At 39.7% G+C, this 19,571-nt stretch overlaps 1 protein-coding gene across 2 annotated transcripts in view; it reads left to right on the forward strand.

The window, feature by feature from the left end:
- KCNB2 (potassium voltage-gated channel subfamily B member 2) overlaps positions 1–19,571 on the forward strand; it is a 404,512-nt gene that overhangs the window by 20,837 nt on the left and 364,104 nt on the right. For both annotated transcript variants that reach the window (XM_033407113.2, XM_049700364.1), the window contains exon 2: positions 8,182–8,852. In XM_033407113.2, coding sequence (XP_033263004.1) covers positions 8,274–8,852 — 579 coding nt within the window. In that variant the 5' untranslated portion in view covers positions 8,182–8,273. The remainder of the gene's footprint in view (positions 1–8,181; positions 8,853–19,571) is intronic.

Consider the following 19,571-nt stretch of genomic DNA (forward strand, 5'->3'; position numbering starts at 1 on the left):
GAATTTGGAAAAGAGCTTTTCATACATGAAAGTCATGTTGGGTTTGGGGAGTGGCAGGTAATATGAGGTAGCTGGAAGGAGAGGAAAATGATTGTTAAATAAATGTTAAATAAAATGATTATTGACTTTTTCATTCACATGATATTTGTTATGTGTCTGCTGTATGCCAGGCACCTGGGATACAATGATAAATCAAATCCGACTTGATCCTGCCCACAAGGAACTTGGTTTAGTGGAGAGGATAGATATTAATCACATAATCAAAATACTCATCCCAGCAAACTTAAAACTCCTGTTGTGACCAGTGGCCCAGGTAAAGGTATCTGATTATATATAAGTTCTTAAAATAGGAGGATGACTGTATATTCAAGGAAGTCAGGTGGTATTGACTAAGATGTGATCCTTGAGTTAATATCTGCAGGGGACGGGGGGAGAAAATAGAAGATGTGCAAATTCCCTGTCGCAGAAGGCGAATGGCACGTGTAAAGAAATGAAAGCAAAAGTTAGAACAGAGACATGGGGAGAGGGAGGAAGGTACTGAACCGCAGAGATAAGTAGAGGACAGACCTTGCAGTCTTTGTATTGTTCTGTGTCTATCCTGAGACTAGAAGCGTGGAAGCGTGTTCTACTAGAGATGGCCCGGATCTACCACTGTTTGGGCTGCAGCGTGCAGAACCGACTGCAGGGGTCCAGAGCCGAAGGAGGTAGTTATCCTAAACACCGGCCCTAGGGAAGCAAAGGCAAGGGAAGAACGATTCTGTGAAGCGCATCTGTCTTCAGAACAGAACAGTCTAGTTGCCTGACTGCAGTCATAACCCTCTAAAGAAACAAGCTATGTATAGGAGATAACATGCCTCAACTTAGTGTCGTTTGAGTCCAGTGTTTTGACATGGGTGTAGACAAAGAAACAAAAGCTTTTTAAAACTTCCACTAGAAGGTGAAAAGCAAAGAATAATGAACTGGGGTGTAATGGAAAGAGACTTACGTAGGCATCTGCAGATCTGGGTTCTGGTCCAAGTTCAGCAACTACCAGAGAGCGGTCAGCCAAGTCACGTGGCCTTGTTGGATCTCAGTTTTGAAAGCTGTAAATAGGGAAACTGGACCAGATCATATCCAAGCTCTCTTCTGCCACATACTGTGATTCCTGTCTCCAAACATGGGGGTATCTAAAGCACGGTATACGTTTAAGTCATAGAAACTAACCTCAAATCTGACTCAGTATTGGAGCTTTTAATAAAAGCTCCGTTGCCTACAGTGTGTTTGGTTGTGGAGAAGTAAGGGACCGGAATGTAGTTGAAAAGTGTATTTTTACTATGAAACAGAGCCCCATTGAGAAACATCCCTTGGCAAGAATCTGACTGCTAAACATTCCAGACCAACCATTGGATGATCTAAAATTTAATTTTATTGGAAGAAACCTTAAAAAAAAAGTTCACATCCTATCCAAGCTTCATGAACATTTTTTTTTACTTGGTTTCATAGAGGCTAAATCTAACTTATGCCACACACCGAGATGGAATATGAAATTGAAGTCAGTCACCCAAATAGAAGGTTGTATCATTCACAGAGAACCCCAGGTAGCGACTGAAGTTTGTGATTTCTTTTATCAGGATATTACAGGGTGGCCCAGCCTCATTTCCCATTCCTTTCAGTGGCGCCAATAGTTTCTCTGTTTGTTGCCTTTTTCATTTTTCTCATCGCCTTTCATCTTTATTTATCCCCTGCACTCCGCTGTGACTCTGGGAAGACTTCTGCAAAAGGAGACATTTAAAAGAACATGTCTTGGGCCCCAACATAAAGGGCACTTTTACTGTCATAATAGAAAATCTTCCACCAGCTGAATGGCTGAATGCTCATATGAAGTCTGAGCCTTTTTTGGTGGGTTTTGAAACAGACTGAAAATTTCAAGCCACAACTATACCTTGTAGTTTATAAAAGGTCTAAGATGCAATATAACATTAGTATTATATTTTTCAGCATAGAGAAGGATTTTTCATGAGCTATGTCTTATAAAAGGCCATTTTTCTTTTTTTTTTTTTTTTTTTTTTTTTTTTTTTTTTTTGCTGTACGCGGGCCTCTCACTGCCGTGGCCTCTCCCATTGCGGAGCACAGGCTCCAGACGCTCAGGCTCAGCGGCCATGTGGGATCTTCCCGGACTGGGGCACGAACCCGTGTCCCCTGCATCGGCAGGCGGACTCTCAACAACTGCGCCACCAGGGAAGCCCATAAAAGGCCATTTTTCTAAAGGCAAACCTAGTGTTTTACTCTCTAATTATAGCAAATGTATATATAGGAGCTAATTCTTTAAATAGTTCTGTCTTCTGGTGAAGAAAATTCATATTATGTGTCTAAATAAAATAGTTTATAAATTTGGTTAGTTGGAGACATTGATGATATGGAAAGATGCTCATATTACATATTCTACTTATTACTTGTCTTTTCTCCTTCATACTGCAACACAGTGCTTCCTTTGACCACTGAAAGCAAAGCTTTTAGGATTTTGTTTGAGTGTATCTAAAAAAAGCATCGGGTATACCAAGGATAAAAGTCCTGGATTTTTTTTTAAACTAAGGAGTAAATAGTTATGCTAAAATTGAGGAACCTATTGATATTAGCAGCCTTTCATTGAAGAAAAGAAATGCTACTTCCACTTTTCTGAGGACAAGGATAGTGTTTTGGTTATTACTAGAACTTGACATATTAAAAAACAATCAACAGTATAAATTCATTAGTATTTCTGGCCAAGTTCTAAAGTACTTCAGTAGGTTTGTTGAATTTCTTAGGATAGCTGAAGATTTCCAGGACCTTACTTTAAAATAAATCTGATTTGTTTTTCACTAGTTATAAATTTATTCTTTTTCTTTAGTAAATTCTGGAGGTGCTTTTTAAAATTGAGTGAGTAGTGATTTTTTTTTAAGCACTGATTACATTTCAGCTAACCATTCTGGCGCCTTTCTCTGCAGATAGCTACTGCAAATAATCTTTGCGACTCTCTGAAACAGACATAGCTGTTCCAAAAACATGCATTTACTACTTAATACCATACATAAAAATATAAGAAAATGCCTTAGAGCTATACATAGAGTGATTTACACTTAAAGGTCTAGGAGCTGCTTGTTTGCAAGTGTGTGCTCAGCTCGTACCAGCAACACAGAAAGGAAATGGTAAACATCACTTAGGTCTTTAGAAAGATTTGCTTTTCATCTTCACAGAATCACACATGGGACTTATCCTGCCTTGCTACACTAAGGAAGTATCAAGTATATGACATAATGGTAGTATTTTTGAGACTACAGTAAAAAAAAAAAAAAAAACCCTCCCCTCCCCCCACAACTCCCCTGCCTCAGACCTGGAGTCTCAAGCAGTAATAATGATGCCATGATCAGAAAGTTGTGTTTTGTCAGGTTGAGCCCTGAACGGGTGGCAGCATAATTCCATGCTGCTGGTGGAGCCTGGTGCAGCTGTGCAAAATGAGAATGTTGTTGTTTATTGTTTCAAGAGTCGCTTTTTTTCTCTAACAGACTGATGAAGGGATGTTTAGTACATTTGCAACTGGTCGACTGACTGTTGCAAGCTTGACTTCAAATTGATTGAACAAGGTGAAATAAACCAGCAAACAGCCCAAAGAAAAAATTCACTGAGATTCTGACCTTGACATAAAAATGTGTGTTCAGCTTATATCTCTTTGTGTATATAAATTCTACACAGTTGTATAACATCTCCACAGTTTAAACATGGAATTATTACATTTTATATTAAACTTATACACTAAATTGAATTACATGATTGATTCTCATGGGATAAAATTATTATGGTAGACAGCATTTCACTTATAAAACTAAACGTGAGAAAACAGCATCATATCCACTTTAATTACTAAAATTAAAAACAAAAATTTTGCAAGCTCTCAAGAGTGGCAAGACACAGTGAACGGACAGATTCATTGCTAGAAATAAAATTAACATGGCAGAAAAGAACAGATTAAAAATGGAAAGTTAAAAACACTAAATAAAATGAATGAAACTTTTATGATGTTCTGAATGCAGTCTGTTTCAAGCCCTCATAAATATTAAAGGACTCTTGAAATGAAATATGAAAACCACCTTTTCTTAAGAAACTAGACATGAAAAAATGTCTTCATGGATCTGAGGCACTATGTTATGTTTTTTTCTATCTAAAGTTAGGATGGTGATTGGAGAGGAAGGGTGGCAATGGCCACAGAATCATAGCGAGAGGGAAAAAATTAACCAAGTGTCATAGGAAATGAAAGAATTGTAGGCATGGAAATGCCATGGTTTGATGCATGAAGAAACTGAAAGTCCAACCAGAAAGATGAGGGGGATGCAGGAGGGCAGCCCAACTAGACCCAGGGGTCGTGAGCCTGAGAGCAGAACCCCCCCTTTTTTTTTTTTTTTTGCGGTATGTGGGCCTCTCACTGTTGTGGCCTCTCCCGTTGCGGAGCGCAGGCTCAGCGGCCATGGCTCACGGGCCCAGCCGCTCCGCGGCATGTGGGATCTTCCCGGACCGGGGCACGAACCTGCATCTCCTGCATTGGCAGGCGGACTCTCAACCATTGCGCCACCAGGGAAGACCAGCAGAACCCCTTTTGCAATCTCATACAACCTCCCATGAAAAGCAACTTGGTTTAGATGTTTTTTGCTTCTTCTGGAGAGAAACATGGTATTTTCAGCTCAGGAGGTTTTCTTATTAAGGATGTAGAAAACTTCACAAAGTATGTACAAGTTTGAAAAGATAGAGTGGTTTTGTGGTTGGTTAAGAGGCCATGAGGATAGAAAGATCTAGGGAATGGGATAGGAAGAGAGGGAGAGGAACCGAAGAGAGATAAGTTGGGGGTGGAGAAATAGAGATGGGAAAATGAGAGAGAAAAAATACAGAGGAAGAGAGAGCAGGAAGAAGGGTGGGCGGACGGGTGGGCAGGTAGACAGAAAGGCTCAGCACGTTTCTAAGGCACTGCTGAGCAGGGCTTGACCTGAATTACAGGCTTACAATTGTGACCACTTGTGTACTATGACTATTCTGAAAGGCTGATTAACTCTGAACACTAGTTACAGCTCTTCAACTGCTTGAGAACTTACACCTTTGAGTCTCTACTCTTCACCAGGTCACAAGCAGAATATTCTGCCCAGGGAGAATAAAAAGTTTTTAATCACAGTAACAATAATCAGAGCAGATCATCTTTAAGTCTTTAAGAAAATAAAATCAACAGGTTACGTTCACTCATGCTAAATTTCTCTACCCCTGCTTTGAAGAGAGGGCGTTGAATTTCAGGCTGTCTTTTATTGTGAGGTTTGTAATCAACACTGAATTTCTTATAATAGAAAGTTCTTGATTAGTGAAGAAGATACTTTGAAATTTAAGTCTTATGACCTCTCTTCACTTGACACACATTCTACAAAAAGGGGAATTCACTGCAGGTCATGAGTGTGAAATTATTTGAAATAAATGGTGACCTACTGGTAACTATGACAGAGCATTTATGCTTTTAGTAAGGGCTTTTACAAGAAAGGAAGTCACAGTAAGCCCTTGACCGTAAACATGAGATGTTTGTACTGCATTGGAGTTTGCTCTCAGTCTTTCTGGAAGCCTCTTATATGATACCATAATCAGCTCAAAGACCATCTCGCTTCACATTAGTAAGTCATGATATTCTACAAAGAGTGAATTCATTGTATGTTTATGTGTAGCCTAATTAAAAATGGATTAACTTCCTGCTTATTATTCATATGGGCTGTTCACATAATCTATATGGATGGCTGAGATATCATTGCACCTGAAACCAAGTAATTTGCTGGAGAACAGACACTCAGATTCACCACTCAAATTGCCCATCTCTAATATTTTCAGTTGATTTGCCCGATCCTAATAGTATTACTGTGCCCTCTCTTGCATGCTGTATGTGGGGTGTGTGTATACGTGTGTGTGTGTGTGTGTGTGTGTGTGTGTGTTGTCCATTGCCATCTGAATACAAAATTTCGACGTGGGCATCAGTGGCATCAAGGTTACATGCTATTACCCACTATATGTAAGTACAGTGCTCGGTAGAGAAAAACTGGGACCAATGATTCCTGGCCTTATAGGCTTAAAATCCATTAGAGGGGACTGAACGTATGTATAAGGGAAAAGAATTTAAATGCTAGCATTTATTGAATAGACATCAGTATAGCTTTTAATCATAGCTGTTGTGCAGTTGATTGGAAGCTACACTTAAAGGAGGAATGTGAGTTTTCTTATTCTATTCAGATATACCTCCCTGTACTGAGCCCTTCACATAAACTATCTCATTTAATTGTCATAACACTGCCTATAAAGTAGATACTACTATCCTCATTTTGTAGATTAAGAAATTGGGGCTTAGAGAATTTGATACTTGCCCCAATTATTGTATTTCTCCTTTATTGTAAAAATAGTCATTTTTATCATCTGCAATGAGAGAGTGTATGTATACGCTTTAAATATCTCTGTAACTATGTAGTTGAAAGAACTCCCATTTCAAGTATGTTTCTTAGCCGTATTTGAAATACTTCTTACATAGTCCAGCTACATTTTTTTCATAAATTTGACTTATTTTCATTTGAGAGAATACTTGGCTTCCAGGTGGAGAAATAAATTTAACTTACAGGAGCGGAGAAACCAAAGACATGCCAAAATTGGTGTGTATCTTAAAAGAGAATTCTAATTATAAATACCTCTTAAATCTAAAAGCTTTTCCCTTTGGTATAAGCCATTGACTGTGTGAAACATGGTGTTTTACATTGAAAGCGGTATTTGGGATGAATTGCTTGAAGCACCATGGTTTTCTGCAAAAACATTATAGGGGAAGATCAAATAAGAAGATGCTTACTGCTGCAGATCAGAAGAATAGATCAGTAAGAGGGAACATTAGAGCAGTCATGTTTTAAAGAATTAGTACACAGGAGAAAAGAGCTGTGGGTCAAAGAATGTAAACACACACACACATTCTGACATATCTTATGTACACACAAACATATATACACATAACATGTAAACATAGATGCATTTTAGTCAGGTGATCCAAATGACTCCATTTATGCATTTTTCTGGCCACATACATTATCCCCACGAGATCTCTTGTCAGCTGTCTCGTGGAAAACAATTAAAGAACTGACTATTTAACATTTATCGGACCCTCACAATATATAAGCACTGTGCTCAGTGATAAAGATATAACAGAGAAGATTGTCTTTGTCTTCAAGGGCTCCCAGCATCCTTGGCAAAGGTGTTGTTGCAGTGGCATGATGAAATAGAAGAGACATTCACAGAAGTACATGATCATAGAGGAGATGTATTATGGAGGGCTTTTTAGAGGAAGTGATATCTGAGCTGAGTCTTGGAGAGCAAGCCACAGTTAGTCAAAGGGAGATGGGAAAGGTGGAGGCCCTTCCAGGACACAGCGTGAAGGAAGGCCAGGAGCTTGAAACAAAACAGTGTATATGGTCTGGGGCTGCTGGAGTATGGTGATGAGGGAGGAATGAGAGGTGAAGGTGGAGAGATAGGTCAGATCTAGTAGGGCATGGTAAGGTCAAATGTGTTTCTTAGATCATTCTAGTAGCTGTGTGGAGAACGATTTTTGTGTAGATAAAACCAGAGCTCAGGATCCAGTTTCAGGTGCTATTGTAGAAACGTAGGCAAGAGATGCTGAGGGTTTGAATCAGCATCATGGTTCGGTGGTACCCAGGACTGGGTAATGGGGGTGGAGGACTTCAGCAATGTTTAGGAGGTACAGTTGGTTAAGACCTGGTGCTTATTTGCATGTGGACAGATAGATCAGGATTTCTCAGAGTTTTCGCTTGTGTGTGGAGGTGTGGTCAATTTAATTGAAGGTGTCTGTGTTTTATCTGGGAAGAGCTCATCAGCACAGGGATAGTTTAGGCTAGAGTTTGAGAAAGAGGTCTCTGGTGACAAATTTGGGAGCTGTCAACCTATAGGTGTATAAAATTGATTACACAGCTGCTTCTGCATAGTACGTTGTGTTGTCTTTTCCTCCTTATACCTGAAAGCAAAGATGTACATCTCCATCGAGAGACGGTAATTAATATTATACCTCCAGGTTATGCAAGAACAACAGAGTGAGCCCATAGCATAGGAAATGCTTTAGGAAAAATGCAAGTAACCAAAGGGTTTGTGGTTGCTTTCTTCCAGGTGCATCCGTGGAAATGCCTGCCGCGCAGGGATATTGCTTGAGTTGACCTTCCCGCGGCCCATTCTTTTGAGGACCCTTTGTTCAGTCCAAAATGGCAGAGAAGGCGCCCCCTGGCTTAAACAGGAAGACATCAAGGTCGACGCTTTCTCTTCCACCGGAACCGGTGGACATCATTAGGAGCAAAACGTGCTCCCGTAGAGTGAAAATCAACGTGGGGGGCCTCAACCACGAGGTCCTGTGGAGAACGTTGGACCGGCTGCCCAGGACCCGCTTGGGGAAGCTCCGGGACTGTAACACGCACGAGAGCCTCCTGGAGGTGTGCGATGACTACAACCTGAACGAGAACGAGTATTTCTTCGATCGGCACCCTGGAGCCTTCACTTCCATTTTAAATTTCTACCGGACAGGGAAACTCCACATGATGGAAGAAATGTGCGCTCTCTCTTTCGGCCAAGAGCTTGATTACTGGGGGATCGATGAGATCTACTTAGAATCCTGTTGCCAAGCCAGGTATCATCAAAAGAAGGAGCAGATGAACGAAGAGCTGCGGCGGGAGGCGGAGACCATGCGCGAGCGGGAGGGAGAAGAGTTTGATAACACGTGCTGCCCTGAAAAGAGGAAGAAACTGTGGGACCTGCTGGAGAAGCCCAACTCGTCCGTGGCTGCAAAGGTACGAAAAGCAGAGCGTTGCTCGCTTTCCCGTGCGCCGTCCGAAAAGGTGGTACCTGTATTCTAGAGAGCGTGGTTTTCTTTGTTTAAGATGTTTGGGTAAGAGAACCCAGGATGGCTGTGCAGGGAGACATCCTTTCCAATATCTTATGGAGTCGAGTTATTCTTTCTGTTAAGGCATACGATGGCATTACTCTTTCCTGTTATTATTATGTAGGCATAGACTAAGGCAGCAGGGCGATGAAGAGTTCGGGTCACCTTGGCGCTGCCTGGGGTTGGTGACTTGGAGGTTGAGGAGAGAGCACAGCTCAGATCCATCAGGCGTGGAGTCTTGCAGAAAGGCCTGGGCTCCATCCCAAAGAGAAGCCAGGTGCTGTCGTTGAAGGTGGAGGAGGTGCCTCCTGGTCTGGTTCCCTGGAGGTGCTGGGGAGACTGGAGAGCGTGGCCCCGTGTAGCACAGTGAGCTTGGGGCTCCCATATGAGGAAGGAGCTGCTTACGAAGCAGTGTAGGGATGAATCAATGTCAGCGTGCATCCGTTGACCTCCCCTTGTGAGGTCTACTCTGACAGTGATGTTTCCGTCTGTTGGTGTATAAATGTGTCCACAACGGAGGTATTCCCATATCTCAGAGTTCACAGAGTGTTTGCTGAACACGAAGGTCAATTCATATTTTTCCATTGGGCCTGCATACATCTAAATCTCAGGGTAAAATTTTTGGCCACTAATTTCAGTATTTAATTCAACGGCGTGACTCTGTTTATCTACTTTGATTTAGAGCTTTGAGGGTCAGTGCAAACTGATTTTCATCTCATATATTTAGTTCTTTATTTCAGTATGAATTGTAAGAAAAAAGCCAAAAGAGTCATCTGTAACTGTAGAAGCGCAGTATTGATACTTCATGCAGATTAGATGAAAATGGAATATGCAGTAGAGAAGAGAAAAGAGTGTGTTAGCCTATAAATTCTTTGGATTACTGTTGTTTTCAATTGTCTTTTCTTATAAACAGTAAAGATGACAGAAGTGTAATTGCTTCTCTGTGCTTTTTGACTGGAAATTAAAATTCTCCGTGATAGTCTACACCATATAAATATTGTAAATAAGTGGCTGAATGTAGACCATCATAAAGCTGTCTTCTTGCCCCGATTGATATTTCTAGTTTTGCGTCTTTTGACTCCTAAAGTCATTTTACTTTCTTGCCAGGATGTGGAACTAAATGGAATAAAATGTTATTTCTGCTGTATGAAATGAGGAAATGCACATTTTGTGGCAAATGAAATATTTCAATTAGGTCTTTTTGTAGTTACGAATAATTTGTTTACTTTTGTTTCATCTGTAGGAAAGAGAGAGATGTGGGATTTGGTTGAGAAAGGTTACTGTTCTTTCCAATGTCAAGTGTTTAAGTTACACATTTGAGTTACTACTAAAAATATGGTGTGAATTTTGAAGCAGAATGAGATAAACCCTGGATTTAAGGGAGTGTTTTGGGTGTCAGATGAACTCTTTCGAGCTTTTAGGCAACTGAGGAATAAATCATTGTACCACGAGATGTTCCAGAGGGAGGTAACCAAATATGTAAAAATAACAGCTAAATCCAAGAAAATTTGAAAGGTTCATGTGATTTATTTGCTGATAACATTACTAACACATACCTAAAATTAAGTATTGTTATAGAAAAAAATTTCAAACATATACATATTTTTTTCTGAAGAATTTCTGCTAAGGATGGGAAAAGGTCAGTAATCTCATTTCCCAGATGAGGGAGTTAATTTAATCTCTAAATTTTAGACACAGGGCCATGTCTTTTTTTTTTTTTTTGACACCTCTATTGGAGTATAATTGCTTTACAATGGTGTGTTAGTTTCTGCTGTTTAACAAAGTGAATCAGCTATACGTATACATACATCCCCATATCCCCTCCCTCTTGCGTCTGCCTCCCACCCTCCCTATCCCACCCCTCTAGGTGGTCAGAAAGCATCGAGCTGATCTCCCTGTGCTATGCGGCTGCTTCCCACTAGCTATCTGTTTTACACTTGGTATCATATATATGTCAATGCCAGTCTCTCAGTTCGTCCCGGCTTACCCTTCCCCATCCCCACGTCCTCAAGTCCATTCTCTACGTCTGCATCTTTATTCCTGTCCTGCCCCTAGGTTCATCAGAACAATTTTTTTTTTTTTTAGATTCCATGTATATGCGTTAGCATACGGTATTTGTTTTTCTCTTTCTGACTTACTTCACTCTGTATGACAGACTCTAGGTCCATCCACCTCACTACAAATAGCTCAATTTTGTTTCTTTTTATGGCTGAGTAATATTCCATTGTATATATGTGCCACATCTTCTTTCTCCACTCATCCGTCAGTGGACACTTAGGTTGCTTCCATGTCCTGGCTATTGTAAATAGTGCTGCAATGCAGAGCCATGTCTTTATCTCTAAGAAGATGATGTTGATAATGGCCTGTTGTCTGTAATACACCACTATATACCCCTGTACATCAGACAGAGTATTTAAACTTGCTTCAAATTATGTTTGCAAATTATGTATGTACAGATAAGATATCTACCTACAAACGATACCCAGCAGCCAAGGACCTTGGTTTTGGAAACTTTTATGTAGTTATAAATAATAAATTTGGTTCCGTTGGTTCCGAATTATTAATCAAGCTACGGGAATCTCTGCTAACCTAGGCAGATTCTCTACTAAATTTCCATAAAGGATTTGTGTTTGTTTCTTTAAATGTCTACATTTCCCTCTCTGTTTGAATAGGGAAATATTATGCAAATTCTTTACATTTGATTACATGGTAGTTAAGTGAAAGCATTGTTCATTTGCCTGAGGTTTGGAGCCTTTTAAAAACAGCTCTGTGTGATGCCTTATGTAAACCACTACCTTTCCTGTACTCTTCTCAAGTCATGTAACTTGTTATTTTTCGAGAATAATTATTGGTGTGGGGAGTGCTAATGCTATGTGTGTGTGAAAATGTGTGAATAGTATTTTTACAACTTAGGAAAAATTCATTTTGTCAAAGCTTCAGTTGGATGGTACTCTAGCCCTGACTATATTATGGGTACATCAGGATCCTGCTTGTGCTATGAAACTCTTGTGTAGGAATGCTTGGAATCTATGTGTTTTTTCTCACTTGCTTGGGAGGTAAGATATCTTTGGAGGAAAGTATCTGTTTACCTTGCCTTTTCAGTTATCGCTTATTCAGTAATAATTGGTAATTCAGTTGAATGTATATAGATTGTTCTTTGTGTGCTGTACACATTAAACTAGACGTGTAGAAACATACTCCCTTCTCTCCAGAATTTAAAAAATGCTCTCTTAGCTTAAACAGGGATTTCATATATTTGAAAATACTTGATTTTTTTCTCTTTTGGTTTTTCTGTATTTTATAATTTATAATAGTTCTGTAATAAAATATAAATGTTGTGAGATTACTTGCCAAATCCCTAGCATAGCAGAAAACTTTGACCTTTTCTATCAAATATTCCACAGTATATTAAAATATCTATTCACTGACATGGACTAAATGCTCAGTAATCTATTAAGTAATAATTGTTCAGCCCATGCTAGGTGTATCCACTGTGCTATATGAAATTATCGCAAGGCCAGCTGATCTGTCATACCATCTTTGGGTGTGACCCTGACAATAGCAATTCAGCTCTTATAGAAGATGCTCCTTGGTGTCATTTCTATTAATTGAACTTTCTAGTATATTAATAACTGAAAAAAATGCCAAATAGAGTTTAAAAGTGTGATATATTTAAAATGTCTCTGTTTAACAAATTAACATTTTTGTACATTCACAGATTACCATGGAATACAATTGTACTTTTCACAAAATGGTAACAGGACTGAGAGACGCTGGTAGTTTTCTGGGGTGTGGTGTGATCTAGTAATGGGACCCGAGTTTATGTTTGTGGGATGGACTTTGTTTTTCAGTCCTCTGTATCTAGTGACTGTGTATTTTCCCTCACCTGGAGATAATGTACAAAGTGTACATTAGAGGCTGTTTGTGAATGTGGGCCCAGCTAAATGGGCCTGGAGAATGGCTGGGACAAATCTCTAGTTTGCCATGACATGGAATTGCAGGCTCTGGGATGCCTGACATAGGAACATGCAAGGGGAGGAGAACATGCATGGGCTTAACTGGCTGCCAGTTTCCTGCGCAGTTATTTGGAATTAGACTTGATCCGGTACCTCTTCCAGCCCAGGACAATTTAGTCAGCCTCTGAATTGGAAACATTTTCCTCTTTTCTTTAGCCTTTTCCCAAAGGAATTGCAGTAGCTATTCCCCTTTAGATACTGCGTACAGCGACTCGGCTCTAAGAGGTGTTTGAAAGTGTTTATGTAAGGGAAACGTGTTCTACGGCAGGAGGGCTTATCAGCCTCTTGGATGAAAAATGACCAGGAAGAAGCACAGCCAACCTGAGAGCTGAATGGAACTAGACTCAGTACCCTACAGCGCCCTCACTAGGATATCTGAGGAAGGTCAAGAGCAAAGTCAGCGGGTCTTCAGGCAAACCCAGTTAGGAATGGCTGAGCCCAGGAGGCAAACCTCAGTCCGGAAAGTAAGTGGACGTGGTGTGCAGGACAGTGCTGGCCAACGGGCCAACCCCAGGGGTCTGGTCAGGAAACCAGACTGTAAGCAGCCTTTATTTGAAAAGGACAGTATAAGGCAAAATCTGCAGAAGGACATTCCTGATCATCTGAGCCAGTGCAGCTACAGGTACAGAGCGCCACCCAGCAGCCCTGTTGGGCAGGGTCCAGGGTCGATGGGGACCACTCCTGATTATCTGCTTCCCTTTCCAATGTCCCCATTTATCCACAGCTGTCACTCATTTAAGGGGTACATTTTTTTCCCATTCTCTTCTTCTCCTCTCTTTCTCCACCCCCCTTTTCTCTCTCCGTCTCTCATCCTCAGGAAAATGGAAAGGATGATTGATTAGAGAATTATTAACTTTTTTCAGTAATGACCCACTAAGGAGAAAAATTAAGCTAAATTTAAATTCTCCCTAAAGAAAGAAACTGCATATGAAGGAATACGAGTTTTGTCAGGTAGGGTGGATCTTGAAGGGCTACAAACTATTGAAATACCTAAGATTTTTTTCACCCCCTCCCCACAAGAACCAATTTTCTCCTCTTGGCAATGACACTGAAAACGCATAGCATGGAGGGAAGAGGGTGACCGTGTCTCCTGCATCGGCTCATGGGCTCCAAGGCATCCACATGGCCACCATCACTGGCAAGGTGCAGCACAGCCCTTAGAGCAGGCATGGGAAGGGTCCCAAGACCTCAGTCCTCCTTGGATCAAGAAGGAAGCTGGTGAGGGTGGACGTCTGTCCCTGGAGCTCCAGGTCTCTGAGGAGCCAGAGACCGAAGTCATGAGTTTCCTAGGGATGGTGCCTATTCATTGGCCTTCGATGGTAGCCTTGAGAACCATACTCTCTCTTCTGACGGAATTAGAGTGTGGGCCTTTCAAGTCATGGAAATAGTAGAAAGAAAATAAATCCAAATAAGACAAAACTCCTGTGTACTCTTCAAGAGGAAAAGAATGCTTAACATTCTGATTCTGTTTCTAGTATGTGGATAAGTTATTCTCATGCTTTGAATGAAAAAAAGGAAGGTATGAGAACAGAGCCATAAATGATTTACTTTCAGTCCAAGAACAGAATTTTTACATGTTGTGTGTAAATATATACACACACACATAGTATATATATATATATATATAGACATATATACACACATGTATGTAGTATATATATGTCTATATATATATAGTCAAGTGGAACAACTCCGTCCATACAAAACCCTCAGTTTAGCTTTCTGATGACTTTCTTAGTTATTAACGATAACAGTAGCCATCAAAACCATGAACGGGCCCCCTGCAAAGTAAACAATGCAATGTGAGTGCACTCAGAAATCTCCCTACATTGGGGCCCCTATGGGGACTGAGCTGTACTCCATTCCTTACCTTGGATTGCCAGTGGCCTAATTAGTGTGCCACTCCTGCTGCTTTTGTGTTGAATGCTTACTGTGTTCCCTTCTTGGCCTTTCCTTTCTGTATCCCCACTGCACAGATTAGGTTTTTGTGCTTTTCCGATAACAGGGAACAAGGGTTCAGAGGCGCTCACAGGAGGTAACTTAACAGAACTTGGCCAGTCTGTGGAGGATTCACTTGGAGATATATTTTTCCTTTTTCAAATAGGAAACCTGCAGATGAACAGGTTGAAAGCGTTGAAGAAATTAGGTATAAGAAAATAAAGCAGATAAGATAGAAAATAACATTGGATTTTGATGAAAATGTCTCAACTATTCCATTGTTTGGTTCCAGTGGTCCTATTTCTAGATCCGTGCTTCTTTGCTTTCCCCAAAGAACTGCCTTGAAAATGTACCACTCTCTGCCCTTTTGGCCTCATTTGATCAGGAAGAGAAGGGCGAGAAAAGAGGAAGAAATTGATAAAACGTTTACGTCCCATGTCCTTATACAGAGTTCCAGAAGTCGTGGTTTTGCTGAAAATACCCCAGTTAAAGTTATTAGACTTTTGTCCTCGTCTAATTATTTATAACATCTCCTTTCACTCTTAAAAAGTGCCCCAGTTTGGACAATTAAACTATATGATCATCCTGCATGTGAATATTTTTAAAAAAGAAATTACCCACGAATCATGTACTTTTCATTTCCTCTTTGCTTGTTGGTTACATCTGAAGAGGGCCAGTCTTAATCTTCAAGCAATTTTTTCATCTCTTCTGAAAGATCATTGGTTTCTATTAATATTAAAAAAAGACATTCAGATTTCTTTCAAGCTTGATTTTTAAACCTCAGTAAGTATCATTTTCAAAGAAAAAAAAAAAACTAGGGACTTCTTTCTACATTATCTAATGTTATCACAAAACAGAGTACATTGGCAGTATTTAAATATTCTGGTTTTGAAAATCCATGTACCCCGCTTTGGTTATTAACAGATTTGTTTTCTTTCAAGTGAGAGACTTTATAAAGTGACGGATGTACTATTTTAGGGAAGCATAAGTATTATGAATGTTTAACACTCTCTGCTTTGGAAGGCTCTAGAAGGGTTTGAATAATGTTTTAGATTAAGTGTTCATGTCTGAGCTTTATCTCCCATTTTAAAAAAAGAAGCAAAACAAATACTTTCCAAATGTGAAGAGTTTATAAGAAAGTTCCCATGGTGCCTTATGCCTTGACCTCAGAGAGCTTGCCCGTACTTTAACTTTTAAGCATTTACGCTGTCTAGTGGAACTTGGCCCTGGAAGTTTCATCTAATAAGTGTATGAAAGTAGTCTGTAACTGCTTTGATTACTCAAGGAGATGGGTAGTCTCTGCCTCATCCGTATGGATTTATATTGTTACTATTTAACTTTTCCCCCAGCATGTTAGGGTATTCAGGGTAGCTATCAATTAGTGCTGTGATATGGTACAGATAGAGCAGTTCGTTGCATTGGAACTGAACATGGGAAGATGCTACTTTGAATGTCGTTGATCTTTCCCCTTTTACTAGCATTGTTATATTTGACAAAAATATTTGTCGTATAGAATGAAAAGAAATAATCTCTTTCCAAAGAACTTGTTAATATAAGGTTGTTTATTATGGAATGTCAAATTAGCCAATTTTTATTGAATATTAAGTATTGCATATAAAATATTGAACATTTATTGAATATTAAATATTGCATAAATCGGATCATCAAAAAGAAAAAACATCCATTTATTTTTAACTCCTCTACACTCCCATCTTGTTCCACAAAAGAGGAAGCTAAGAATTCAAATAAAATAACAAAAAAAGAATTAAAAGCAAAAAATAGAACTAGAAGAAATATGTTTTAAATTGTCCTAGTAACACTAGGGAATGCTTCATCTTCTGCAAAATGTTTTGCATAATTTTAATTAAAAAATGACAGTCTTAAAATTTAATGATAGAGTTGAAATTCATAAACAAAATTTGTGTTCATGATTAGAAAAATTTGCCTGTCTGTTCTTAGAGAACCTTGTTTAGTGACTCAAGGTAAGACCCATTCTTAACACTGAGACTCTGTATACTCGTGTGAATTGACCATTCTGACTGATAAGAAAGATATTTTCAAAATAATAAAGTTGATTCTAGATCAATTACTGGAATAAAAATTCCCTTTTGATCAAAATATGATTACATAGGGAAAAATAAACCTAACTGCTAATGTACAATTCATGAATTAACCATAGATTACAATAGATTTTTTTGATTTGGGCATTGATTTAGCATTGGTGGTTTTATTCTTTTTGAAACTAACCCTAGAGTTCCATGACATTCGATAATCTTTAATGTGCCGAGGCATAAGTCTGAATTCTGTATAATGTAAGGTTGGTCTGAGGCAACTAGTGACTTTGATAGTGAGCTTAGCTGGCCACTTGGCACTGTTAATCTCTCCCAGTCTTTTTTTTCCTCTGATTGTCATATATACTAACTCTTATTAAGTTCCCATATTTTGTAGAGAAGATCATATGGTATTGCAGAGATTCATACAGGACACCTCCTTCATTTAAAATATCCTATTTAAATATTCTAAGAATGATATGAGCCTTTAAGGCAGCAGTCAGCCTGGAAATTATTCTTGCCCACCGATAGCCTGGGTGGTCATTAAAACCCTTCCTGCCTCTGCAGTGGAGCTGAGAAGGATAAAGGAGTTCCCAGGTCATGGTCACCAGCATGTTCCACGGAGCATGTGGCCATTGGAGACAAACTGTACTTCCTGTATCTGTAACACTGTAGTTGATGATAACTTTATAGTTTACGATCAGAACTTTGAAGCACTTCAGGAGATGGAGACTTCTCTGCAGTTGCTCTATCAGCTTTGATACACAGAAATAACCAATCTAGAATAAAGCAGCTAGACATAGATCAGCTGGGAACAGAGAACTATAGTGACAGGCAGTGGAAAAGTGGGAGAGGAAGATGTTTGCTCTCATCCCTCTAAAACTTTTCCAGGAGGCACTGAAAGCTAACATCAGAACTCTATCAGACCCTGCACCTGTGTATTATTTATTTGCAGCTGTGTATACATCTATGTTTAAGTTAACTCCTTAGCTAGTGCAGAAAATTAATGGATTTTTTTCCCTCTTAAATCATCCCCTTTAATGTCTTTATAAAACTTCTTTTTAATTAATTTATTTACAATTTATTTTTGACTGCGTTGGGTCTTTGTTGTTGTGCGCAGGCTTTCTCCAGTTGCGGCAAGTGGGGGCTACTCTTCGTTGGCGGTGCGCGGGCTTCTCATTGCGGTGGCTTTTCTTGTTGCGGAGCATGGGCTCTAAGCGTGTGGGCTCAGGAATTGTGGCTCGCGGGTTTAGTTGTTCTGCAGCATGTGGGATCTTCCCGGACCAGGGATTGAACCTGTGTCCCCTGCACTGGCAGGCGGATTCTAAACCACTGCGCCACCAGGGAAGTCCCTATAAAACTTTAAATGAAACAACTCTGGATATTACTAAGGACTGGTACCTGAAGTAGATAGATCCAGCTGATGTTTGTGGTCAAGTTTCTGTGTCTAGGGTGGGCAAACCAGGTAGTAGCAGCCTTTACCTAGTGGTACCTGAACTAGGTCTGTTCTTGAGAGAGAGAGAGAGAGAGAGAGAGAGAGAGAGAGAGTGTGTGTGTGTGTGTGTGTGAGAGAGAGAGAGAGAAAGTTACTCATATACACTGCCACCTCTCCATTAGAGCATACTATATAATAAAAAACCACCTGCACAAAAATGCAATGAACTTCAACCTGTATTTGGTAACTTAGGGTAGGTGTAACTTGTCATCCAAATAAGACAGCTCATTCAGAATATAAAGTTTTATGATAACCTGATTGGGCATGAAGTCCATGGAAAGTGTCCTAATGGTCCGAGAATAGCAGGAAGAAGTATTTCCATCACTGCCCCAGGATTTTGTTTCAGGCTGCTAGAGGTCATTGCCACCCTGGATTTCATGCTTTTACTTATGTCTTGTTGAGTCACTCTCAACACAACAAGTGTTGAATGCTGCTTTAAATAGCTCCTCAAGCCTGCGCCACAGCAGTGCCAAGGACAGCCAAGTAATCCCAGCGCAGCGCTGAATGGGGTTGCTTGATTGGAGCATCCTTCACTGCAGGCCAACCTCAGGATATTTGCATATGAATGGAAGATCTTCCGACCTTCTGATCATTGTTTTATTTTGAATTAATATAAAACCTAGAGTGTGGTTTTGGATATTGATGTGCAGTTTTCTTGTCTGTTGTCATCTAAATTAAATCCACAGCCAAATGTGTTCCTCAAATTAGTTTTTTTTTTAAACATTCCTATTTTAGTTTATATCTTAGAGTTACCACTAAGACTCTGGCAACATTTTATAAAGGACTATCTAACTTGTACATTGGTATCCAAACAGACTTTGGTTGAATTGGAAAGTAAATCAATGCCACTATCTATGAAGTGTAGTAACAGATTTGTGCTATGATAAATTAAATGTATTTCATTAATCCAGTGGAAAATTTCACTTTGGGAAACTAGCAGAGACCTGCATAATATCTTTAAGGTAAGCATCCTGTTCTACTTCAGTGCAGTTTTTAGTTTAAAGGCAGAAAAATATTGATAGACAGTCTTGTTTTTCAAAAGGTGATAATTTGCTCTGCTGTAGATGGAATGAACTACCTAGGCAATGAAAGAAAATATGAAACAGTAAGCTAGAATCTAGGATAAC

Source organism: Orcinus orca, chromosome 17 (assembly GCF_937001465.1).
Source record: "Orcinus orca chromosome 17, mOrcOrc1.1, whole genome shotgun sequence".
NCBI lineage: Eukaryota > Metazoa > Chordata > Mammalia > Artiodactyla > Delphinidae > Orcinus > Orcinus orca.